The sequence below is a fragment of the Oncorhynchus kisutch genome, linkage group LG6, assembly GCF_002021735.2.
Source record: "Oncorhynchus kisutch isolate 150728-3 linkage group LG6, Okis_V2, whole genome shotgun sequence".
Taxonomy (NCBI): domain Eukaryota; kingdom Metazoa; phylum Chordata; class Actinopteri; order Salmoniformes; family Salmonidae; genus Oncorhynchus; species Oncorhynchus kisutch.
In genome coordinates this window covers 57574256-57600748 of record NC_034179.2, presented here as the reverse complement: position 1 = coordinate 57600748, position 26493 = coordinate 57574256, and the positions used below count along the sequence as shown (strand labels likewise).

The window sequence follows — 26493 nt, the reverse complement described above, 5'->3', positions numbered from 1 at the left end:
TACACCTACGCATGACACATCTGGATACCGCCTAACCCTGGTGTGTGGTCAAGATGCCAATGCCTGGCCAACAACAACTTTTCACTCGATAGGGAAAGAATAAAAATTCCTGGTGCTCATCAGATTTCTTCCTAGTGTGGTCAGAGAAGTTGCCGGAAGCCCAGAGAATAAAAAGCAGTCCTCTTCCTCTATAAATAGCAATCGAGGAGAGCTAGTGAGCGTGTGCATTGGTACACTGCATGGGTTTCAACTGGAAGAGAATGAAAGTTGGAAATAAACAACAACTAGCCTCTTTCTACTACACCCCCAACTCAGACAGACCTTTCCAACTGGAAGGAAGGTTGAAGAAAACCAAACAACTGTAGTAGTAAGTTAATTCAGCCTCTTAGGGAAAATGTCAGAATGGCAAATCTACAGTATAGACTTACCTTTTGAGTTATAAATGTAGCCTGCTACCACAGGAACTTCAGTAGATGGCATTAAGTAATAGCATGCTGCTGGAGGGGACAGTGGCTGTGTGTGTGTGTGTGTGTGTGTGTGTGTGTGTGTGTGTGTGTGTGTGTGTGTGTGTGTGTGTGTGTGTGTGTGTGTGTGTGTGTGTGTGTGTGTGTGTGTGTGTGTGTGTGTGTGTGTGTGTGTGTGTGTGTGTGTGTGTGTGTGTGTGTGTGTGTGTGTGTACTAAGGCATGGTATAACCATGTAGGAACAGTGATGGTAGGGATTTTAACACTTCCTCTCACAATTTCCTTTTCTAATGCCAGTCCTGGGTTTCTCCACAGTGGTCTGATCAACACTTCGTGTGAGTCCTCTACTGTACCTGCAACCATGGAAACAGGTGTGTGACAAAGTGTGACACAGTGATCATCACACCCCATCATGTGTATTGGGATGTGATTTACAGCAGTGTTGCTCAATCTCCGGTCTGGCCATCTATCTACCTGATATCTATCGCTCCTTTCTCCCGTTCTCTCTACAGTGTTTATCTTCAGACTAGCACATGGTAGATTGTCAGATGCTACTGATGCCACCGCCACAACAAAAATATGACATAATTGATATCATATTATTCGAAACAACATGTGCTACATCACTCAGATCGCATCGTACCTAAATAGAAGAGATAACAGAGAAAGGAGGCCCAAGCTATTAGGATTTGTCTTTATTCACCGTTATACGTGGGTACAGCTTTCCAAATGCAACTACAGTACAGACCAGTGTTTTAGACCATATTTTAACAACAGTGAGTGGCCAGTAACAGTCAGAGGATGGTGAAATCATAGAAAAAGAATTAATAGAATTTCTATGGGTGTAATAGTCAGAGGCCCATGTGCTGGCCCATTGGTTCTTTGGTGTTCTGTGTGTATCACTAGCCTGGTCCAGATCAGTTTGTGCAGTCTTTCCAACTCCTATGGTCATTGTCAACAAAATGTTCTGGGACTAGGCTACAGTATCACTGGTATCCTGGCTCTTCTTGGCTGTGTTAACGTCTGTAGAGAGAGAGAGAGAGAGCGAGAGAGAGAGAGAGGCAGCAAGCACAGAATGATGATGCAATAGCAGGACTGCAGTCACTGTTTGCAGATCTAATCATTTTCAGTTCCTAGCAAGCGCATAGTAGGAATGAGGAGAGTGTGTGTATATGTGTGTGTGTGTAACTGTTTTTTGTTGTGGCTTGGCTCAAATGCAGATAGCAATTACTGCAGTGTGGGATAGAGCAGGCAAGTGGTGTTAGTGTGAGCACACGTGAAACGTATAACGTTATAGATGCATTTCCAGAGCCTACTGTAGCTATACAATAGGTGTGGAATTATCACAGTTTTGCCTACCTTCTCTCTTTCTGTCTAACCATTTCATCTGTGTCTACTATGTGTGTGTGAGTGTGAGTGTGTGTTTATGTTTGGAGTTTCACTCCTCTTCTTCCTCCTCTTCATGATGCTCATCATGATGGTGCCCATTGCCACTTCCCTTCCTCGTTGTCATGTCGTAGGGCTTGGTCTTGCTGCTGCCCATGGCGACAGGGATGGAGATCTCTGCAGCCTTGATGGCCTGCCTGTTCAGAGGAGTCTCCACGGTCAGCACTCCCTCGGGAGATAAGGTGGACGTCACCTTCTCAGCGTCAGCCATAGGGGGCAGTCTTGACCACAGAGGAAAGGAAACATCACAGTCAGGCTACTGTACAGTACAAAAATACTTTACTGAGGCAGACAGTGCTTTTATCTCGCAATATGCAGTATATTTAATGTCATTTGATATCAACTTTATTCAGAATCACTGGTGTATGAGTTCAACTTCAGCACTAGGGGGCAGTCTGGAGCAGGGAGGAGAGATAACAGCACAGTCAGGTTGCTGTACAAGACCAGATAAGCTGGAAAGCTGTTATCGCTGGCTTATGCTCCAGGGGGAGTATGAGCCTAAGCAAGTAAGGAAGGCTTCTATTTGGATGCTGCCTATAAAATACTTTACTGAGACATCTTAATTTTCTTGAAATGTAATTCGATAGAACCTTCATTTATTATAGGCTTTCCAGCCTGCCGGTGGGGCCGTGTTGATTGTCAGAGTCATGGTATATGTATTGGCCCGTGGATGGCGATACAGAGACCCATGGAGCTCAGCCCAGAGGGAGGACGGCTGGCTGTACTATACAAACACAGTCAGTCGCCGCCGGTGTTGCTTTGCTCAGCCTTCCGCTACACTCAACCCTCCGCAGGCTTGACCATCAACCAAAAGAGGCTCACAGGACCAGACCCATGATAACAGTATCACTGGAGTCTGGACTAATCCTGGAGCATGCAGCATATGACGGAAAGCTGACAAAAGCTGCCATGAAGTAGCATAACCAACCAGTTTCAGTAGCAGAAGATTTAGGAATAGCTTTGAAATAGCTTTAATCAACCCTCCTGTGAAAAGAGACTTTTGTTGTTGATGTGATCAACATTGAAACAAATGGGAGAGACATTATTTTGGCCAGTCATTGACAGAGACACCACACACATTTTTTATGATGCCTTTTTCATCACGGTGACAAAATGGCTACGACGGGTTGCGCAACAATGGGTTATTCATCTGTTACACAGGTTCGTTGATAGGAGTGTCACTGTGAGTTGTATCATCATTATTAATATTGACAATGACGTTGTGTTACTTACGTGTATTTCCTAGTGAAGCATCTGGACACAAATCCATGCTCGTCCTTCCTCTCCTCATGCTTGCCTGTGGACACAGAACACACATGGGTCAGTCTTAGCCCTGTCTCACACTGGAGACTGCAGTCACTTCATGTGCCATGACCACTGTGTATAAATGTTATTTTGTGCAAAAACACAAGCTTCCCTTGAGCGTTTTGTTTAGGAGAACCTTCTTTTCTGTTGGACAAGGGGCTGAGAATAGATGTCATTTCCCTGTCCCTCTGCCTGGTGTCTGTACTGTACATGCATGTCCCCTTCGACACGTTCCCTAGCATGTTACCTGTGTGATGTACACTCAGTAGCCAATTTATTAGGTACACCACTAGTACCAAGTCAGACACCCCTTTGCATCCAGAGCACCCTGAATTCTTCAAGGCGTGGATTCTACAAGAAGCATTCCTCAGGGATGTTGGTCCATGCTGACACGATGGAATCACGCAGTTGCTACAGATTGGACGGCGGTACAGTCATGCTGCAAAATGCCCATTCCGTCTCATCCCAATGATGCTCTATTGGGTTTGGTCAGCAATAATGTTCAGATACGCTGTTTTTTATTTGTTGCTCAGTTGGTATCAAGGGACAGGAAAACATTCCCCACACCAGTACACAACCACAACAAGCCTGTACCGTTAACACCAGGCAGGATGGGTCCATGGACTTATGCTGCACAAGCCAAATCCTGACTCTGCATGACGCAACAGGAACCAGGATCCTTTGGACCAGGCAATGTTTTTCCACTCCTCAATTGTCCAGTATTGGTGATCGTGTGCCCACTGGAGTGTGCCCACGTGTTCCCACTTCTTCTTGTTTTTAGCTGATAGGAGTGGAACCCGGTGTGGTCGTCTGCTGCAATTGCCCATCCGTGACAAGGATTGAGTTGTGCGTTCCTTGATGCCATTCTGCATACCACTGTTGTATTGAGCTTCTTAACTTGCACAATTCTTGCCATTCTCCTTTGTACTCTCTCATCAATGAGCTGTTTTTGCCCACAGGGCTTCCACTGACTGTATGTTTTTTGTTTGTTGTACCATTCTCGGGTAAACCCTAGACAGTGACGTACGTGAAAAGCCCAGGAGGGCAACCGTTTTCCAGCGTGCCTGGCACAGATGATCATACCAAATTGAAAGTCGCTTAGGTCACTCGTTTTGCACATTTTAACGTTCAGTGAACAGTAACTGAATGCCTCGATGCCTGTCTGCCTGCTTTATATAACAAGCCACAGCCACGTGACTTATTGTCAGTAGGAGCGATCTAATTTCTTGAACGGGTGGTGTACCTAATAAACTGTCCACCGAGTGTGTGCGCCAACTGGTTTATATCTCTATGTCTCTCACCAGGTCCCTATAAATACACATGCCAGGCTTGAAATACTTACAGCATATCTTTTTGTTATGATTATGTTATGACAACAGCTGATCTGATAATAGGAGTTTGCCACAGGGACCAGTCCCCTTTCCTGCAGGACTACAACGCTGTGAAAGGGCCTTTAACCAGGCATTTATCAAACACGGATTAACAGCCACACCTTATACAGCCACACCAGTTACTCAGCTTTGATAGGAACATGGGAAGCGTGCAAGTGTTATAAGCAACTATACAAGGATGCAGTGTTCATTCCCAGTGTCAGAGCTTTGTTGATCATAACCGTCTGCTGCTAGAGGAGGAGAGAACAAGAATACGCTCTGGAACTGGACCAGCAGCCCATTTAAAGTAGCAGATCAGAGACACAGCGAGAGTGAGTAATGGATAAATGTCCTCTCTCTCTCTCTCTCTCTCTCTCTCTCTCTCTCTCTCTCTCTCTCTCTCTCTCTCTCTCTCTCTCTGTATGATGATTTGATGATATCATTAACTATTCTCCTTGAAAGTACTTTCTGTTCCAGACTAACCGACAAGTAACTAAGGGAAGATATTCAATGTCAATATGAAAAAGTGTTATTTTAAGTCCAATCTACAGTTTGTACACCCTAACAGGATTTTTATCGAGACTAACCTGGTTAAATAAAGGTTAAATAAAGCATTATGATGCTAAGAGATGCAAAACAGAAACCAGCTCCGCTAGACAGAGATGCTGTATTCATTCTAATAAAATAACATGTTTTGATGCACATAAACAAATTCTGCATATTATGAAGTCAATGTAATGTACTGCGGTAGCCACAAAGTTATACTGATTTTGTCTACTGAGACAGACACATAGACACAGGGAGGAGAAAGAGACGGACAGAGCCGGTGAGACAGACACATAGACACAGGGAGGAGAAAGAGACGGACACAGAGAAAGGGAGAGCCAGAGACACACACAGAAAGAAAGAGACAGACAGAGCCGGTGAAACAGAAGCAGCCTAATTCTGATCGTTTGACCAAATCACATCAGATATTTTCTCATCAGTTCTTCTTCAGTGATGATCGTATTGGTCAAACGACCAATTAGTGAGAAAGAAATGTGAATTGTGCTGCCTGTGTAAACACAGCTATAAAGAGAGAAAGATACAGACAGAGACAGAGCCAGAGCTAGATAGAGCTAGATAGAGCTAGATAGAGATGAGTTTATTACCAGTGATCTCTACCACGCCATCCTTGGTCTTGACCACCAACTCTTCAGGGGAGAAGTGGTTGACGTCCAGAGTGACCTTCCAGGCCTCCTGGGTCTGCTTGATCTCAGACATGCCAGTGCTGAGCTGGCGGGAAAGGGCGCGGGAGTACGATGCTGCCCCAGCCTGGGCCATCATAGGGGCCTGGACCATCATTGGGGCTTGGGGCATCATTGGGACTAAGGGCATCATTGCACTCTGCTGGTGGGGCATCATAGAGGGCATGAAGCCGGCAGAGGACAGGTCGTGGCCGAGGGCGGGGCGCATGTATCCGGGCCAGTGGGTGCTGGAGAAGGAGGGTAACCCCTCTGCGTGGGCAGGCATACCGAAGGACTGGTCGAAGAGTCGGTTGCCCTGGTACCAGTCCCTGTAGGGGTCCCAGCTAGGGGTGCGGAGCAGGCTGAAGGGGATGCGTCTCTCTGTCATGTTTGCTGGAAGAAGAGGAGTAGTACTGTTGCAGTAGTAGAGCTGTGAAGCTGGCTGGCTGTAGATGCCTTTGGTTGGTGTCTCTCTCAAACTTCCACCGAAATTAACGTCTGCTTCTCGGCAGAGGGCTTTTATACACACAGCCACCGCCCACTTCTAGTCAACACTGTCACTGACCCTCCCTTCTCACCCCATCTGCCTCCCCCCTCCCCAGACAGATATTTATAGAATGAACTAGGTCTATTCGTGTCAGACATAGCACTAGAATGGAATCCAAGTCCAAGACAGTGACGTAGAGCAGTTTCGCTGGGATTTTACAGCTAATCTCATGCTATTTGACATACTTGCCATGAGGCTTAGAGAGAAAATGTTGCTGTTTTAGAGGTCACTTCCTGCTATTCTACACATTTTGCCATTAGGCTGAGAGAATATTTAGCAGTTTTAAAGCTAATTTCCTCTTATTCCCCCTAAAATTGTCATGGCATATGACGTGTTCATATGCTATCTGCGACTCCCAAAGCCTGGGGACAATGACAGGGTGTGCCATGCCAGTGCAAAGGCCCTCCCCTTTACCCCACTACCCCTCTAACAACTGCCAAGCACTCCGTTTCACCCTCTCCTCCGCCCTTCCTCCCAATTGTAATCCCCCTCTGAGCCCATCCTAGCCATGACACAGGGCTAGAGGAATCTGAGAGTTTGTTGTAAAGCAGACAGCCCTGCTCAGCAGAACTGGAGCCCCCCATGCATGGAGGGGAGACATACGTATGCTGTTTCTAACACACAGGCTGGTAGAGGACAGGACATTATGTGACAAGCCAACCAGCCACATACGTGCTATTAGAATGCACACTGTAAATCCTAGGAGCTCGGACAAGCGAAACACAACACAGACACCACTGACAACACACACCCACACTCAAGCATGCTTGCATAAAGTACACACCCACAAACCCACAAAAACACACAGAGAATGTACACAAACATGGAGGTATTTGGTGTGATATGAGTTACATGGAACCAGAGCTTAGTTAGACAGGGGTTGATACTGATGTAGACAGTATATCTCCTTCCTATTTCTGATAGTAAAGTCACCAACAGAATGGCATCCTACTAATATCATGGACACCCTGTTTCATTTCAGATCTGTTCCACTGCTGGCTCTATGCCCTGTGGTATTTTGGCTCCAATACATTTTTTATTTATTTTTTACCAATCTTGAACAAGGACTTGGTTTTGGCATGCACCTTTCAGTGCTCAGTCTACATTATATTGATTTCAGAAAATGTGGATAAATGTTAGGACTAATGTCCATTTAGTCCATGGTATCAATACTGTTCCTGTACAGGTTACATCAGAGATGCAGCGCCACATTTCGTGTCCCAGTGTGTAATAGAGTTCACAGTAAAAAGTCTGACTGAGGAAAATATAATTATGCCACAGATAACATTTTAGTCCCAGTCTTAAAGAGACAAATGTACTCTGGCAACGGAGTCATTTTTTTCTGAGTTGTAATTCTCTCAATTTAGTCTTGATATTTAACTCTGCATCATTGCATTTCACTCTGTACAGTATTAATTGAAAATAACTTTTTATTTTTAAACTCTCTGTAGTGTTGTTGATCAGTGTTCTAGAGTTAGTTGTTTACTCTCACAGTAAAATCGCAAGAGCTACTCCTATGGAGTCAAATGCAGTTAATATGGTCCCATTTGAGGTATAATGGTGATTAAGTTTCATTTGCATATTTCTTAACGTGTCTGTCACGCCCTGGTCTTAGTATTTTGTGTTTTCTATATTTATTTGGTCAGGCCAGGGTGTGACATGGGTTTATTTTGTGTTGTGTTTATGTATGGGGGTTTTTCATAGGTTTTGGGATTGTGGCTTAGTGGGGGTTATCTAACAGAGTCTATGGCTGCCTGAGGTGGTTCTCAATCAGAGTCAGGTGATTCTCGTTGTCTTTGATTGGGAACCATATTTAGGTTGCCCGGGTTTCACTGTGTGTTTGTGGGTGATTGTTCCTGTCTCAGTGTGTTTGTATTCACCAGACAGGCTGTATAGGTTTTCACATTTCCGTTTGTTGTTTTTGTATTGTTCGTGTTCATCTTTCATTAAACATGTATCGAACTAACCACGCTGCATTTTGGTCCGACTCTCCTTCGACGGAAGAAAGCCGTAACAGTGTCACATTATGGTGGCTTGCAATGTGACATCCAATGTCTATTGGAATCCAATTAGAGGGAGGTTGTCCATTTTACATCAACCACAACTTACATTCAGACTGCATGTCAGCGCAGAGAGGACAATACTGTTGCTTGAGACTACCTACACTCTTTGAAAGAAAAGTGCTATCTAGACCCTAAAACGGTTCTTCGGCTGTCCCCATGGGAGAAACCTTTGAAGCGGTGGATCTTTAGACTCTTTTTGTTTCCAGGTAGAACCCTTTGGGGTTCCATGTAAAACCCTTTCCACAGAGGGTTCTACATGGAACCCAAAATAGTTCTACCTGGAACGAAAAAGGTTCTACAGCTGAAGAACCCTTTTGGAACCCTTTTTCTAAGAGTGTATGTCATGTAAACTGGAACAACCATCACAGTAACTGTTGCAATGAATCCAACCACTTAAAGACTGGTTTAGTTTCGACACATTTGTTACAAACAATTCTAAAAATCAACCTACGACAGAGCAATAATGGGAATTCTTTGACAATGAGGCCCGTCTCACATAGTTGGATACACCATAGATTTAACTCCCTGTCTTTGGCTACTCTTATTGGAGTTAAAAGGACTCAGTCCCAATCAACCCCAGTTATCAACACTAACTCCGGGGAGCGTAATCACTCTGTTGAGTTAAAATAACTCCTGTATAGTCAATTTAACGCTTCAATGTTGAACTCTTAAATGTCGCCTTGATTTACTTGTGTAAAGTTGGAGCTGCTGCTTGGGTGGACCTCAGACTTGTGATGTGAAGACCGCCAGGCTCACACTATGGGTCTACATGTTACCAAACTATTTCCATGAACTGGATGGGTCATTGGCACACTGTACCGCACAGCCAGGTGTTCGTCTTTGCTGAATCAGCACTATCACTAACTTGACAGTTCACCCATCTTGTTTGAGGGTTTTATTGGAGGGGTAATATTGCCTTGTGTCTCTTCCGAAGAGCAGCACTGGATGGGAGTCAATATTCCATCACATTAACTCTAGACTAGACTGAGTTGAATGCACAGTCCAAATATCTGAGATTCTCAATGTGTATTTGGTTTGGCACAATGAAACCAATGGAATGGTTCCAAAAGTACACACTTCATTTGCCAAGCAAGATAAATCAAGAGCACAGGTTGAACTCGGACTCAAGAGTGCAGTGCATGGTTGAACATACATGAGCTGGATTTTTTGTTGTTGTTGCCAACTCATGTCAAAGAATACCTGTTGTTTTATAGGTCAAAAGTACAGAGCCTAGGGTTAGGGTTGTGGTTCAGGTTCAGGTTAATGCATTTTCATTCATTCATTCATCAGACTGTGCCTCAGACTCAGACAGATACAACAATAACGTTGTAATTTCCCGGGAGCGATGCTGCCTGTATTCATCATATATTCACAGGTTACATGACATAGGTTGAATTTATGGACTTGGGAGGAAAGATAAACAGGGAGTTGGAAAAGTACACCAGGTTACATAATATTCCAGTCCTTTTCTCTCAGGCCAGAGTTTCCAGTATCACTATGAAATAAAGTAAATATTTACATTAGCAACCTCTGTTGGTGGTACCTACAAAGAGCACATGCACTTATTACAGTATGAACATCGTGTAGACCTCAGTGCCCAAAAAAAAATCCCATGTCAAAAAGAGTAACTTTTGAAAGACAACACAAGTAGCTCATTTTTCATTGGTTTATATTTATTGTCCTGTATAATAACTTTTACACTACAACTAAATGACTTGTATACAATCCAAAGGTTTTAGCGCTGTACTCTTAATATCGGAACAGGTTTTGTTTAATATCATACTAGGTTACAGTAACTCTGGTTACATTTTTAATGTAACACTGCATGAGTGACAGGAGGCTTGACGAATGGGAAGGAAGACTGAAGGGGTTCCCTGATTGCATCATCACCAGCAGCTGTCCTATCAGCACAGAGTAATAAACTGAGGCAGGGAACATGATGGGCTTCTTGTGGGACTACCTGTGTCTGGGTTCAAGCATTTTGAAAGCAGGGGCATTTGCTGTGTACGTAGTTTAGCTGACCACCGGCTTGCAAAATGAGTTGACCCTCTGTCTGAGACCTCATGCCAGGTCAGAGCCAGTTACTAGGACACCTCTGGTAGAAGCAGGGTGCAGGGGATAGGGCCAGCCTGTTACAGCAGGGGCAATGTGATTGGTTAGACCAACAACAAACTAGCCCAATCAACCCGTCTATGTCTGGAGGGAGATAATCCAGGCCTGATCAACGTTTTGGACAGAAGGAGTTGGTAGAAGTGGACCTTTGGAGCCCTGCAGAGTAACAGCCCCTCTACGTAACTTTAACTATGTATCCCCTGCACCAGGAAACAGACAGGCAGAAGAATAAAAGATTGCATCAACACAAACGTTTAATACATGGTCTCTGTGGACTGTTCCAGTACTGTAATGAACCCTGTGTAAGAGCATTATAAAATACATCAGGTAAGGGAACACCGCCATAGAAACAAGCTACCGCCAACTCAGCTCACTCCCCTATTCTTAAAGGAAGCAGAAGCTTTCATCACAAATAAAAAGGATTTAGGTTAAAACATCAATGGACATACTGTATATTCAGAGATGAGAATACATACATTTGCAGCAATTCTCCCATGATATATTAGTATCTCAATGACACGATTCTTCAAATTGCTTTAAAAACATTTGATGAGACAAAACAAATAAATGATCAAATAAATAAACAATAAATAACTTAATAGATAATTGGAATAAATAATTTAATAAATAGCTGTGGATAAAATATAGAACCACAAGAATACATGGATGCTTTTGCAGAAGGTTTCTGAAGTATCTTAAGAAAGAGCATCTTTACAGAGCGACTTCACCTCATTGGTCATTGCAGAAGAGGTACAGTAGTATTTACATTAAAGGTGCAGTATGCAGAAATTCTAATAGTTTGCCTAATTTCAGTTTACGTGACAAAACACGCAATGCATAGTGTAGAGAATCATTGTACCAGCTAAACCGCTGTGAAATATATTGTCAATAACCCAAAACATTGTATTTTCAGCCGTTTGAAGCTGGTGTACAAAACCGAAAGTAAAAGATGCAAAAACGAAACCTAAGAACAGGAAAAATAGAAATAGCGCACATAGAACAGATCTACTGCTTCTTAGACAAGCTTTCAATGCGAATGACAGATCTATAACTCACATTTCTATGTGTATTTGGTCAGGCCGCCCCAAAATGTACATATTGCAGCTTTAATAGTTTGAACACAATAAATAGTGGAATAGGGAAGAGAGGAAAAGTACATAATAATACATTGGGTTTTATATCCCTTCTTGCCTCTGTGTGTAATTACAGCTCTGGTACGCCACGTACAATACAGATCAGAATGGGCGGAGAGAGGACAGATGCACCCTGGGAGCTGTAGTACTTTAGTGACAGATGCACCCTGGGACCTGTAGTGCTCTAGTGTCCGTGACAGATGCACCCTGGGACCTATAGTGGCAGCCAGCAGGGCTCTCTGGTACAAGCAGCAGCCTTCCTCCTTCCTGGTGCATCATCATACTAAGTCACCATCAAATAACAAGCCTCTTCAAAATCACATGGAATATACAGTGCATAGTTTACAAGCCAGAACTTACAGTTTAGAATCAGTTATATATCCTGACATATATGCTACAACCTTAAAAAAAAAACATACACCAGTTCCCTTCTGTGTGCTAAATTGTCAGCCGATTTTTGTTTTGTTCTTTATCGCTTCTCTTGGTATCTCAAGTTCCTAAAATAGAGCATTAGTGTCTTTGGGGAAATGATGTAATGACATTGGAGAAAAAAATGGCCCAGTACTGTTTGATTTAATTTGACTTATTTTCCATGTGTGTCTCTTATTTTCCTCTTCTTCCACAAACTCATGAAGTGTCCCAATGTTAGAATATATCAAATAAAATAACAACTTATTTTCTGGTTACTTTTGCTCCGTGGAAGATTATGGAGAAAGTGCTTACAGACTTGTTCTTTAGGCTTTATCATTTATTTTCTAAAACCATGATCTGGGGAATGTTATTTAAAAAAAAAAATTACCAGTGTGTTGCATCCATTTTAATATTATAGCACATTCATTTGATATATCGATTTTTTTCCCTCCCACTTGTGAAAAAAATAAGATATTTAAAATGAATGTGCTATAATATTAAAAACCTCCCTCTTCCTTCCATTGATCCAGGCTCAGGTTAAGAGAAAGGAGTAGCAATAAAGCGACCGGCGTATGGGCGAGTGGGTGTGTCAAAAGGAAAGTAGTGGGCGTGTGGAAAGGAGTGGGTGTGTCGAAAGGAAAGTAGTGGGCGTGTGGAAAGGAGTGGGTGTGTCGGAATCGATCTGCTGTAGGTTAGAAGGTTTTGACTGAGACGTTTTTGTTGTTGTTTCCGTTTATTACCACGCTACTGCCGTACACTGACCTACCATACCGCTAGAGTTTGGACTTCTGCTTGAGTCGGAGTTGTATTTCAATGTTAGTTTTACACAAATAATTGTACACTTTCAGTTAGAAAACTGACGACTGTTTATTTTAGATTGAAGGTATTGATGATGGGTGTATTGTTGTTTCATGCGTTGTACACGTGTGCTTACTGTGATTGTCACCCTGATAGTGCCTACTAGGTAGTGGAGTCGCGGTGTTCTTGACGTTCATGCCCTTCCCATTGAGTAGTAGACTGCATCAAGGTGACATCTAGATGGTTATCAATATTAGCTATTTCTTGTCAAGGCTGCACCGGTGTGCACGTAAGATACCGTCAGCGACACGACCGTGATACCCAGTAGGAAGCACTTCAAGTCAGCAGGCATGTTGATACAACACCGGTGCACTGGTTGACTCATCGTGCAGCCCAATCAGCCACGCAAAACGGTCTTGAGTGGCAACAAATCTGCCCAGTTAGATTATTCGCTTTCTATACACCCAATGCCCATACTCCGGTCGCCATTATGGGCTACCCAGCAGCTACCCATACTTGCGGGTTAATGCGGGTTAACATGAAATATACAGAGATGGAGACTGAGGGTAAAAATGGACCAGAGGTCTGGCCCTGTGTTTGAACCATTCAGGGACATACGAATACATTACATGATTTATCTTGTCTTTCTGTCTCTGTCTCTCTGTTTCCCTCTCTATCTACCCCCTCGCTCGCTCTCTTTCTCCCTCGCCCTTTCTTTCTCTGTCTCTCTCTCCTCAGAAGCCGGGGCTCTCGTAACTGCTGCGACTGTAGTAGCTGTGGTTGCGGCTGCGGGAGCGGCTGTGGCTCCTGGTGCGGCTGTGACTGCGGCTATAGCTGCTGTAGCTGTCATGGCTGCGACTCCTCTCCGAGTGTGAGGGGCTAGACATGGAGCTGGAGGAGGAGGGGCTTGGACGATAGTACGGGATAGGCCGCTTCCGAGCACTGAGGAGAGGAGACGATAGAAGGGATAGAAGGTTATACAGTGTATAAAAGGCTTGTGACCAGTTAGTGTGAGGAGGACCACCACTCTGACAGCTGATCTGAGAGCTGCTCTTTTGGCATGCCTCTGCATTGTACAGTACACTCCAATGGGAATCTGTAGGTTTGCAATATTATCATATGCTTTTCTGATTCCCAAAATATTTTGTACTTCAACTATACTTTGTCAAATGTTATAATCGCATAAAAAGATCAGGAGAGGGTCATGTTTGGAACATAATAGAGGTCAACCAAAAGGGTCTGGGTCAGCTGTCTTCAAGGGGCAGGCCAGAAATGTGGCATAGTAGTTATTAGGTGCGGCAGGCAAATTGAGAAGTGCTGAAAGAGAGCAGCTCCATGTGTTAGTTAGTAGGAGTCCGCAAGCGCACACACGCGCGCACACACACACACACACACACACACACACACACACACACACACACACACACACACACACACACACACACACACACACACACACACACACACACACACACACACACACACACACACACACTTCAAAAGGGTTAGGAGCATTGAGATTGCCTTGTTAGTGAGCACCCTCAAGGTGCAACTTAAGTGCCCACAGAGGTTGCTGCCGGTAAATTGAGAGCTGTTAGCCGCAAAAAAGACAGAAAATCATCTGAAGGTTAGCCATCACCCAGGAATCAGGAGAGTTAATCTAGAGGCAGGACGTCAGCGTTATCAAGGTGCTCTCACTACCTACGGGGATGTTTTGCAAAAAACATGTGGTAGTTGTGGATCACAAATACAGAATCCCTAAGAATTTATATGGAACCACAATTTCTGGTTTACAGACAGACATCGTTTGACGAACCTTGATAGCGCCTTTATCAAAAACGTGTGTTACAGCATTAGTACACATCAGTGACTGTTTGTCTAGTGCAGGTGAATGTGGATTTACAGAAAGAAAGATGGATAGAAAGAGGGAGATCGAGAGGAAAGGGGAGGGTGCAGCGTTACTCTAGGGAAGTCTGTTCGGTTGGTTAACTGCTTCACAAGGCTTCGGCAAGGAGGACTAGGGGAGTCCTGCTGCACGGCAACTGTTACCACGGTAACCTAGCCTGCAGCTCAGCAGTATTCCGTTGTCTTGGCTTCGAGGGGGGGAGGAGAGAGAGACGGGGGAACCTTCCTTCGTACAGGAGGAGTGAGAGAGGAGTGTCACAGAACATTTCACCTGCATTTTATGGGAAACCACTACACACACATTCTGGGAAATACAATGGAATCATATTATTGCTACAGTGTGGCATCACTCAGAGGTGGCAAAGGTTGTACACTTCTGTGATATAAATATATTTCACCTGAAATAATATAACATGTTCAGTTCCACTTGGATGGTACTATACAACAGACACTCATTTACACATACACTAAATACTATGGCATGTCAGATTAGAGAACATATAAGCACCCCACATTTACAGTAATTATGCTGAGGATTCACAATAAAATTGTTGAGAAAGAAAACCCGAGAGGGAGAAACCTTGACAAACTCTCCCATAGATGTCAGTGTTACACTTGGATTCTGCTCTCACTGAGGGAGCATGGTTAGATAAGAGTCTCTGTTACCTGGTGATCCTGCGAGCCTCCATGAAGCTGGGAGAGTCTCGTCTCCTCTTCCTGATGGGAGAATAGCTCCTGGAGCGACGGCGAGCACGGTCAGCATCAGAGTGGTGAGGGCTGTCTCTCTCCCTAGTGGAGCAAGGAAAATAAACGCATCAAATTGTCATGTATTGGAAAGAAAAAAATGAATATATGAGAAAAGTAATGTTTGTGTCTAAATAAATCACTGGATAGCAAGAACAGCTGCAAAAGTTTATAGTTAATCCAAAACGAGTGTTATCTGGCCTTCCGGGTCAGGTAAGCAGGAAAGCCAGTAGCCCCTCATGGTGGTAGGTTAACCATCATTCATAGACCAATAAGTAACCCTTCCGTAAGTGGTCACCTGGAGTTGTTCTGTCTGGCATGGGTGTGGGGGGACTTGGCCTTGCTGGGGCCTCTCTCTCTGGAGCCGGAGCGTGATGAAGAGCGTCCGGAGCTCCAGGAGCTGCTACGCTGTCGGACCCCCATGCCACCGCGCCCCCGAGACTCACTCTTCTTCCTGCCTGACCCAGATGTGTGGCGGTGCCGCCCCGGGGAGCCAGACTGGCTCTGGTGATGGGCCTGTCCCCGAACCCCATGGTGGTGCCGCTTGGACGAGTGGCCCCCTTTAGTCCTTGAGGTAGATGGATAAATGAGTATCAATTGATTATTGGGAACAGAGGAACGATAGGGGTCAGGATTGTTGGATACCTTTAGTAGATAATGTATGATGAAATGGGAGAGAGTGAGGCAAATAAATGAGTTTAAATGAGTTTTTCCTAGCCACTGTGCTTCTACATATGTATTGCTTGCTTTCTGGGGTTTTAGGCTGGGTTTCTGTATAAGCACTGTGACAACTGCTGATGTAAAAAGGGCTTTATAAATATATTTGATTTAATTGATTGAAGGACAGAACAGGTAAAGGTTATGTCAGTATGGAAGGTCGAAGGTCTGCTTACTTCTTCCGGTGAGAGCTTTTTCCTCTGTGAGGATGCAGGTTACGTTGAGAGTGTGCGGAGTCACTGCTGTGAGCTGGCGAATGGGAGCTCTTCCCATGAGCTCTGTGACCTCTGTGACCTCCCCGTCTGCCCGACGACCCTATCGACTGCCTTTCCTCTCCGTGTAGGGCCTCTCCAGCCTGTCCAGCCTGGATTGCAGAACCTCCTCCTGGGGTCCTGTAAAGGGCATTGTGGGTCTTGTGCTCTCCTCCTCTCAGCTGAGGCAGCATCATGGTCGGCTGGTCTCCCGGAGTAGCAGCAGTCAGCATTCTCAGCTTCTGTAGAGAAATGATAACCAACAAAAGAAAAAAGAAAAAAAAGGGAAAAAAAATAGAAAAAGGGCCTTAGAGTTTGTCACAGTGGAGTGTTTGAGCGCTACGGTGTACTTGGCAAAAGAGGGTCAACATCTAAAAGAAAAGATCTAGGTTTTTTCTCGATATGGCTTATAGACAGTCCTCTATGGTGCAGCGCATGCAATACTTGGCATGCAAAACCATAATGAGTCGAAGAAATCATAATCCCGAAAAGAAACGGAAAAAAACTAGAAGAGAAAGGGATTTTTTTATTTGTATTATGACCCAAATTAAGTTAAAGAGCAGAGAGAAAAGAGAGTATAGAGCTACAGACTTTGTAGAGTAGAAAAGGAGGACTTCTTCAAGTTTTAGTAATGGTAAAAAACAAATATGAAAAAAAAAGAGTAGACAACTTGACAGAACATCACAGAAATGGAAGGAACAAAATAAAATAGTCAAGGAACAATTATAGAGTCAAATCGAATCAGAAAAACTAATCGTCTGCTACTCAATAATTTTCTCTTTGTGGATTTTTTTTCCCTGTAGTAGACAATTGCTGAGATGTGAACAGCGACCCATTTTTTGTAATTTTTTTATTGTTACTCTTGTTTAACTCCCTTTTGGTTAACATCCACTTACCAATAAAGTGGCATTCCCTCCTTTAGTAGGTAAGGTATGAAGAAAAGGGAAAAGTGGGGCAACATAAGTGCATCATTAGATTTCACAAAATGCAAGAGAAAAAGACACAAAACCCTTCCCTGGCAGAGTGAGGCATCAGACAATGCATGGAAATCAACTGAAATTAAATCAAAAAGAAAAAGAGGAAGGAACACACCACAATGTTCAGGGAACCTCTCACACCGAGAGTAGCTACGCCTTCCAGATCATTCTCCTGCCCAGCCCACTCCACCAGAGGGCAGGGCAGACAGTCTGTGTGAATGACCATTGAGTTAAAAGTAGTCTCAGCGATATGACATAGATGCAGAAAGTAAACAGCATAGTGGACCAATGTCTGCAACAACTAAGAGCGTTGGAGCGAGAGGCTCAACTTCTGCGGTTTTGGTGCCCTGGCGACCACTCTGTAAACAGTGTGAAGCGAACCCGTGCCCATGCGCAGATACTGTGTGTGACTGTGTGAGAGCAAAGTCTTTCATCTCGCTCATCTCAATATCTGCGGTGGTGCTCGTGACAATGTCATCTTGCTGAGTCTACCTTTAAGTTTAGGGCTTCCAGAGAGTTACGTTTAGGAGTTCAACCCCCAGGTACTGTATTTTAGGTTACAGTTTGTTCAAACCAAGGCATTTCTTGTCAGTGTTGGGTTGCGCTTCCCCTGTAAGCCTCAGGCATATGACATTTTAATTGGCTCTGTTGAGATCTCTGTTTTAGTTCTCTGTTTTAATAATATCAATTAATATGAAAAATTCTGTACTTGAATTTAACTCTAGCAAAAGAAACAGTCATCTGCGAGAACAGAACCTCTGCAAATATTGTGTACTTCTAGACATTTAATGATGGGATTCTTAAAACTACAGTTTTATTTTAAACACAAATGTGTGTGGTAGATCAACTTCAGTAGGAGGCTTTTAAGCAAGCGGACGATGTTGAGAGATAAGGTATGCTGAGGACATTGAACTAGGACGCAGGCATATTCTGTAATAGCAGTGTACACAGGGCAAGGGGTTTCACAAAGTATTGTGAGAGTATTGTGAGTGCAGAAGTTTGTGTGGAGCAATTGCATGGCTGTGTGTTTCTCTGGGATATAAAGGCAGATCAAATGTCAAAGCAGGTAAATATCAAAACACAGCGAGCTCTCCTGCATGCATTAACCTTCTCCCTTGTAAACGCTGACCGCTGAACTATGACTAAAACAGGGACTCTTCATTAAAAACAACAAGGATATTAAAACCTTCTCTACAAAACAAACAAAAGACTGAGCTGTAGATATAAGAAAACACACAACCACTGACGCAGATGATGACAGTTGTTAGAAACAGCCACCAAGGAAATAAACATGATCAAATCATAAGACGAATGTAACTATTTCACCAAGTGAACAGAGAGATGCTGGACAAACAGGAATAAATGCATTCTACCAAAACAGAAAGAAGTACACAAAGAAATGGGCCTTCTTGATATATATATCGGGTGGGATACTGGACTGAATTCAGTATGAACATTTAAGAAGGATAGAGAAAAAAGGATAAACTATAATCCAAATCTTAAAAGCAAAATCTAACAGAAAAAAAGGAACGATAAAATAAACTTCCTAAAGCTAAAGTTCCCTGGTGGTTAAATCATAGAAAGAGAGACAAAGAAACATTGACATCAAGATAGAGGGTGCTTCTGACATTCTCATTTCTGCATAAAGAAAGACCACGTGCCAAGGCAGAGCGTTACCTACCTTCCATTTCAATCAGTGACACGTATGCAATATCAACAAAAAAAAGGAAAGGAAGAAAAAAGAAAACAAGGAGAAAGGAATGTTCTCCGCAGCGAAATGGGAAAAAGACAATGAACCTCTTTTAGTATCAACGCTACGAACTTCTTCCAGAGACTAAGGAGGAGAAGGTAAACAAACCAACAAACCGACAAAAAAGCTAAAGAAAATGGACAAACAAAACCAACACTTAAAATCAAAATCAAACTAAAGGTTAAAAAATGAATCTAAAAACTAAAATGATTTGCTGTCTTTTTCGCTTGTTCGAATGCAGCCATGGTTGCATCAAAAGGGAGAGGTGGGATAAGTTTGGGTAAGTGAATAGAGTGATTCATGAAACAAAATGAAATCCATTGTTAAGATAGAATTGCTAGAGGAAAGGAAGGACGGAGGGATGGAGGGATGGGTGGAGAGAAGGAAGAGCAGGCAGAGCTGGCATATGACAGACGAGAAGAAGGGAGAAGAGCATGTCCGGACAGAGGAGGGCGAGAAAGATGTGTCACACACAACACGGATGGACAGAACATGGATGGACACACAGAGTGGATTAGTTTTGGAAGGAGGGAAGCTGAGGGCGGGGCAGTAACTGCTAGAATGGACAACTAGTAGAGTCAGCACATTTAAAAGGGACCCCAGTTACATTTTGGAAAATATATTATTCAATAAGAGAACAAAACCCATTGTGGTTTACGAAAGCTATCGAATCCGTCTCAGAAAGCACACTTCTTACATATTCCTTTTGGGCTCAGCAATGCACCAGGGTGATTACAGTGCCCCATGTTAGTACAAGGCGATTGTTATTAAGGCAGAATAAAAGGGTGATTCTTGGTCAATTTAAAGCCTTGTAAATCGAATAGTACAGTGAGCCTTGGGGAGGGTGGTACTGAACATATCAATATCTATACAAAGGGGAAATTAAATACGGCACTCGCATTCAAAAATGGCTTGGGTCCCTTTAAAATACCAATGTTACTAAATGTTGTGTGTGTGGTCCTTTAGTTTCAACATTTGTATCACTGTTTTTTTGTGTGTTAGCAGATATAAATTTACCCTGGACAAGAAAACTACAGACAGAATCAGAAGGACAAACCGAGATGTAAAAATAGAAGAGACAGACAAGACCCAAGTTGCTGCTGCACATGTGCTAACCATAGAGATACTACAGTATTATCCAGCTTTTGTTGGATCTATGATCTCCCAGAAAGGTTGGTATCCAAAATGAACAAGATTGAGCGAGCAACCTCCCGAATACACAACGTGTCTGAGCGCTGATGAATTGTCAGCAAGGGAGATACACAATAATTCCCCTGTTTGTGGCGATTGACAGGAGAGGTCTCATGAAACAAAAACCTGTTTAAGGCTGATAGTATAGGATTAACTGTCGAAAGGTTGACAGATTTGAGCTTCAGTGATAAACACCTAGCAATTCTAGATTCACACAACCGATTGGCTCAAATATTCAAACACTGAGCCTCATTATGCAACAATGGCACATGAGACTCCCCTTGCCAATCCCCATTGACTTGGAACACATAGAGATATAGAATATACTGCATATCAACATCAAGGAAAGTCTGACAGAAGTGATACTGTCACCTAGAGGCAATATGTAGGTCACATGATACAGTAAACAGGAAGTAGTAAACAGGAAGTCAACAGAGAAAATAGAGAGACTAGAGCGAGAGAGAAAGGGTTGTTGTACACCTGATGTCTGGGAGCTCTCTCAGACTTCTGAAGGAAGGGGCTAACTATCACTGAGCAAAACATTGTGCTTTATAAAGACTGTATTGACAAGAAAAACTAGTAGTACACATACCCAGTTAACCTACTTGGTCCAGTTCCAAAGCATATGAGTGCTTTTTACATAAACGAGACAGAAAAGGAGCATTGGGCATTTATTTCATGGGGTAAATACTACTCAAATTGATAAAAAGCAGGAAATAAAACAGTCATAAATGAATACAAGCAGTAAGAGAGAGAGACAGACAGACAGACACATACAGACAGACAGACAGACAAATAGAGCAGGTGAGACCTCTCATAAACACATGCAAGCTTCAGAAGGAAAGGAAATTGAAGGAGATAGCATCATCTGTCATTCATTATTCTAGACAGAATGTTTTCGGAGGCTGCTCTACACCCCATTTAGTTGCTTAGTCAGCAGTGAATGTGAAACAGTAATGGCTATTGCCTTTGGTCTAAATGATGTCTGTTGTTTTGTCAGCAGAGCACACTGTTACAGTGGCTTGCGAAAGTATTGACCCCCTTGACCCCCATTTTTCCTATTTTGTTGCCTTACAACCTGGAATTAAATAGATTTTTGGGGGGTTTGTATAATTTGATTTACACAACATGTCTATTATTTTTTACGTGAAACATACAAGAAATAAGACAAAAAAACAGAAAACTTGAGCGTGCATAACTATTCATCCCCCCCAAAGTCGATACTTTGAGGAGCCACCTTTTGCAGAAATTACAGCTGCAAGTCTCTTGGGGTATGTCTCTATAAGCTTGGCGCATCTAGCCACTGGGATGTTTGCCCATTCTTCAAGGCAAAACTGCTCCAGCTCCTTCAAGTTGGATGGGTTCTGCTGACAATCTTTAAGTCATACCACTGATTCTCAATTGGATTAAGGTCTGGGCTTTGACTAGGCCATTCCAAGACATTTAAATGTTTCACCTTAAACCACTCGAGTGTTGCTTTAGCAGTATGCTTAGGGTCATTGTCCTGCTGGAAGGTGAACCTCCGTCCCAGTCTCAAATCTCTGGAAGACTGAAACAGGTTTCCCTCAAGAATGTCCCTGTCATCCATCATTCCTTCAATTCTGACCAGTTTCCCAGTCCCTGCCGATGAAAAACATGGTATGGTATTCTCGGGGTGATGAGAGGTGTTGGGTTTGCGCCAGACATAGTGTTTTCCTTGATGGCCAAAAATCAAAATGTTTGTCTCATCTGACCAGAGTACCTTCTTCCATAAGTGTGGGGTGTCTCCCACATTTTTTTTGCAACTCTTCCGTAAAGCCCAGCTCTGTGGAATGTACACCTTAATGTGGTCCTATGGACAAATACTCCAATCTCCGCTGTGAAGCTTTGCAGATCCTTCAGGGTTATCTTTGGTCTCTTTGTTGCCTCTCTGATGAATGCCCTCCTTGTCTGGTCCGTGAGTTTTGGTGGGCTGCCCTCTCTTGGCAGGTTTGATGTGGTGCCATATTCTTTCAATTTTTTAATAATGGATTTAATGGTGCTCTGTGGGATGTTCAAAGTTTCTGATATTTTTTTGAACCTAAACCTGATCTGTACTTCTCCACAACTTTGTCCCTGACCTGTTTGGAGAGCTCCTTGGACTTCATAGTGCTGCTTGCTTGGTGGTGTTGCAGACTCTGGGGCCTTTCAGAACAGGTATATATATATACTGAGATCATGTTACAGATCATGTGACACTTAAATAAAGGCCACCTGTATGCAATCTAACTTATTATGTGACTTCTGAAGGGAATTGGTTGCACCAGATCTTATTTAGGGGATTCATAGTAAAGGGGGTGAATACACATGCACGCACCACTTTTCCATTTTTTTTTTATTTTTTTTTTTTAAACAAATTATTTTTTCATTTCACTTCACCAATTTGGACTATTTTGTGTATGTCCATTACATGAAATCCAAATAAAAATCCATATAAATTACAGGTTGTAATGCAACAAAATAGAAAAAACACCAAGGGGGGTGAATACTTTTGCAAGGCGCTGTAGCTAGGTTCAGTTAGATTCAAACGCAAAATGCTACCTCAGTTCCAATGAGCCATCTATAGTAGGGAGATTATGGTGACGACTGAAAGATAGTGATTTAAAACATAACAGTCCAGTCAGTCTGTCGTTCTTTGTGGTTGTTTCACAGATAGATCAAAATAAAGCAGATTAGGAGGGGTTACCGTTTTCAAAGGAGCCAAAGCATGGAAACAGTTCCAAACGAGACAGTTAGGGAGGAATAAGAATGACAGAAGACAAAATCAATTCTGAGTAAACTAGACAAGATGTCTGGTTAGTTTCAGTGATAAATACCTAGCAATTATACATTCACTTTTTATACACCTATCATTCTTGCTACTGTACCAGTACAGCAATGACTTCTCTGTCGCTCATTCTGTTCTGAGCAATTGCATCCATGTTATAGCCTACTTTAGTGACTGTACTGAGGCGTTTGGTGGCACTAGAGCTGAACGCGTAACCAAACTGAAACCAATCACGTGTATCAACTAGAAGCATTGGACATTTCATAAATTAGGATCAGTTCAAATCACCACATAATCTCACAGGCCAAACCAGATAATATCATTCTCATATGACAACATAAGATAGAACTGGTTGAGTTCAGATGTAAAAATAGCATAGTTGAGACCTACATTTTTACATCCATCTTTGTTTGTTAGATCAGTCAGCTACAGATGGTTTCATTGACGGCTGTTATCAAGCATTTACCATCAGCATGATCAAATGACAACTTTTGACTAACATTTACAAAATGTCCTAAACTCTACAGCATATCAAAGAAATAAAACAGTGCCTACATGAGAACTACTAATAAGTACTTTTTACATAAGCAACCTCCTGTTTCATATTTTATTACATTTGAGGGAGCTGTAGCAAAAGCAAACATTAAAAGTATTATTCGTTTCCTTTCCCTGGCTAAACTGATTCAGAAGTGAGCTCTCACTATTTCATCACTGCAGGAGCTTGCTGCCTAACAAAAACCAAAGAGTTTCCAGCTCATTAGCAAACCCTGAGGCTCCGCCCCAAATGGTACTCTATTCCCTATATATGGGCCCCGGTCAAAAGTAGTGTACTATCCTGTATATAGGGTGCATTCGGGAAAGTATTCAGACCCCTTGACATTTCCCACATTTTGTTATGTTACAGCCTTATTATAAAACGGATTAAATCATTTTTTCCCCTCATCAATTTACACACATTACCCCTTAATGACAAAGCAAAAACAGGTTTTTAGACCGTTTTGCGCATTTATTTAAAAAAAGAAAGAATAATATCACATTTACATAAGTATTCAGTATTCCTTTACTCAGTACTTTGTTTGAAACACCTTTGGCAGACATTACATCCTCGAGTCTTCTTGGATATGACGCTACAAGCTTGGCACACCAGTATTTGGGGAGTTTCTCCCATTCTTCTCTGCAGATCCTCTCAAGCTCTGTCAGGTTGGATGGGGACCATAGCTGCACAGCTATTTTCAGGTCTCTCCAGAGATGTTTGATCGGGTTCAAGTCAGGCTGTGGCTGGGCAGAAGCCAATCCTGCGTTGTCTTGGCTGTGTACTTAGGGTCGTTGTCCTGTTGGAAGGTGAACCTTCACCCCTGTCTGAGGTCCTGAGGGCTCTGGAGCAGGTTTTCATCAAGGATCTCTGTACTTTGCTCCGTTCATCTTTCCCTCAATCCTGACTTGTCTCTCAGTCCCTGCCACTGAAACAATCACCACAGCATGAGGCTGCCACCACCATGCTTCACGTAGGGATACTGCCAGGTTTCCTCCAGACGTGACGTTTGGCAATCAGGACAAAGAGTTTGGTATTGGTTTCATTAGACCAGAGAATCTTGTTTCTCATGGTCTGAGAGTCTTTAGGTGCCTTTTGGCAAACTCCAAGCAGGCTGTCATGTGCAATTTACTGAGGAGTGGCTTCCGTCTGGCCACTCTACCATGAAGGTCTGATTGGTGGAGTGCTGCAGAGATGATTGTCCTTTTGGAAGGTTCTCCCATCTCCACAGAGGAACTCTGGAGCTTTGTCAGAGTGACTATCGGGTTCTTGGTCACCTCCCTGACCAAGGCCCTTCTCCCCCAGTTGCTCAGTTTGGCCGGGCGGCCAGCTCTAGGTGGTTTCAAGCTTCTTCCATTTAAGAATGATGAAGGTCACTGTGTTCTTGGGGACCTTCAATGCTGCAGAAATTTTTTGATACCCTTCCCCAGATCTGTGCCTCAAAACAATCCTGTCTTGGAGCTCTACGGACAATTGCTTCGACCTCATGGTTTGATTTTTGCTCTGACATGCACTGTCAACTGTAGGACCTTATATAGACATATATATATGTGCCTTTCCAAATCATGTCCAATCAATTTAATTTACCAAGTGAACTCTGTTTTTTAAGATATTTCTGTTTTTTATTTTTAATACATTTTTAAACATTTCTAAAAACCTGTTTTCACTTTGTCATTATGGAGTATTGAGTGTAGATGGATGAGGAAAAATACATTTTAGAATAAGGCTGTAACGTAACAAAATGTGAAAAAAGTCAAGGGGTCTGAAAACTTTCCAAATGCACTGTATGGAATCTGGTGTCATTTAGGACACATCCTAATACTAAAACCTCCATATTACCATTGTACGATACATAACATGTGCCATGCAAACGCTCACTTGGGCCAGAGATTAATTGATCATAGTCAGTCTTCATTTTTGAAATCTTATCTCCAACAAACTTAGCCTGGTCCCAGATCTGTTTGTGCTGTCTTGGCGTGGACATGTTTGTGCTGTCTTGGCGTGGAAATGACCATAGGAGGCAAGGCAGCACAAACAGATCTGGGATGAGGCCACAGCAAACTCATTGTTACGTATGTATGACTCAAACATCCATCCCTCTAACCTGTTACGTCAAAGGGATGTTGAGATGGTATAAGTATCAAAGTGATGCCGGAAATAATTAGTGGCAGCAAGATTGCACAGAAGGACAAAAGTGGTTGGAAGATATATAGAGTAAAACTAGCCTGCAAAAACAGGAATAACTAAAAGAAGAGTCATTCTATAACAGTACCAAATAAAGAGAGAGGAGATAATGTCACAAACCGACACAAAGAAAATAAATCATGTTCATAGGAGAGGGAGGTGTGGAGGTTACCATTTGAGTGTAGATTAGAATGTGTGTGTGTGGGGGGGGGGGGATTAGGGAGGTGGCGGGGCGAGATAGAGGAGACTACATACATCTTGCCCTTTGTTGCCCTCGGCCACGTGGTTATGGTTGAGTCTGCCGGCTTTGCCGTTGCGGGCGTGGTCTTGGTGCCCGTTGTGCCACGCGACAGGACCGTCAGGACCGCCAGGACCGGGAGACGGGGACGGGCTCACACAGGCCTTGTGTCCGTCTGTCTTATGCTTGGAGTTGGGCCTGGAGGGACAGACGGACAAACAGGAGTACTGAACCAAGCTGCTGACATGACACAGACTCAAGAGTATATTATACTATACCAGCTACGTATAGGCTGTTTGAGACTAAACAGTATAGTCTAAGCTATCATTACCTTTTCAATTACAG

The 26493-nt window shown here is 43.0% G+C and overlaps 2 protein-coding genes across 2 annotated transcripts in view; both read right to left on the bottom strand.

Annotated features, from left to right (window-relative positions):
- Window positions 1–1143: 1143 nt before the first annotated feature.
- On the bottom strand, window positions 1144–6390 carry LOC109893029 (heat shock protein beta-1). Its single transcript, XM_020486023.2, has 3 exons — window positions 5736–6390; window positions 3143–3206; window positions 1144–2130 (listed from the first exon to the last, which is right to left on the bottom strand). Exons 1-3 carry the CDS (start codon window positions 6196–6198, stop codon window positions 1902–1904), a joined length of 756 nt encoding a protein of 251 aa, XP_020341612.1. The 5' UTR covers window positions 6199–6390; the 3' UTR covers window positions 1144–1901.
- A 3682-nt stretch (window positions 6391–10072) lies between these two features.
- Window positions 10073–26493, bottom strand: part of LOC109891857 (serine/arginine repetitive matrix protein 3) — a 142582-nt gene continuing 126161 nt past the window's right edge. Inside the window, exons 10-14 of the mRNA XM_031827000.1 lie at window positions 26166–26346; window positions 16417–16733; window positions 15822–16091; window positions 15446–15568; window positions 10073–13816 (exon numbers count right to left, since the gene is read on the bottom strand). Coding sequence (XP_031682860.1) covers window positions 13609–13816; window positions 15446–15568; window positions 15822–16091; window positions 16417–16733; window positions 26166–26346 — 1099 coding nt within the window. The 3' untranslated portion in view covers window positions 10073–13608. The remainder of the gene's footprint in view (window positions 13817–15445; window positions 15569–15821; window positions 16092–16416; window positions 16734–26165; window positions 26347–26493) is intronic.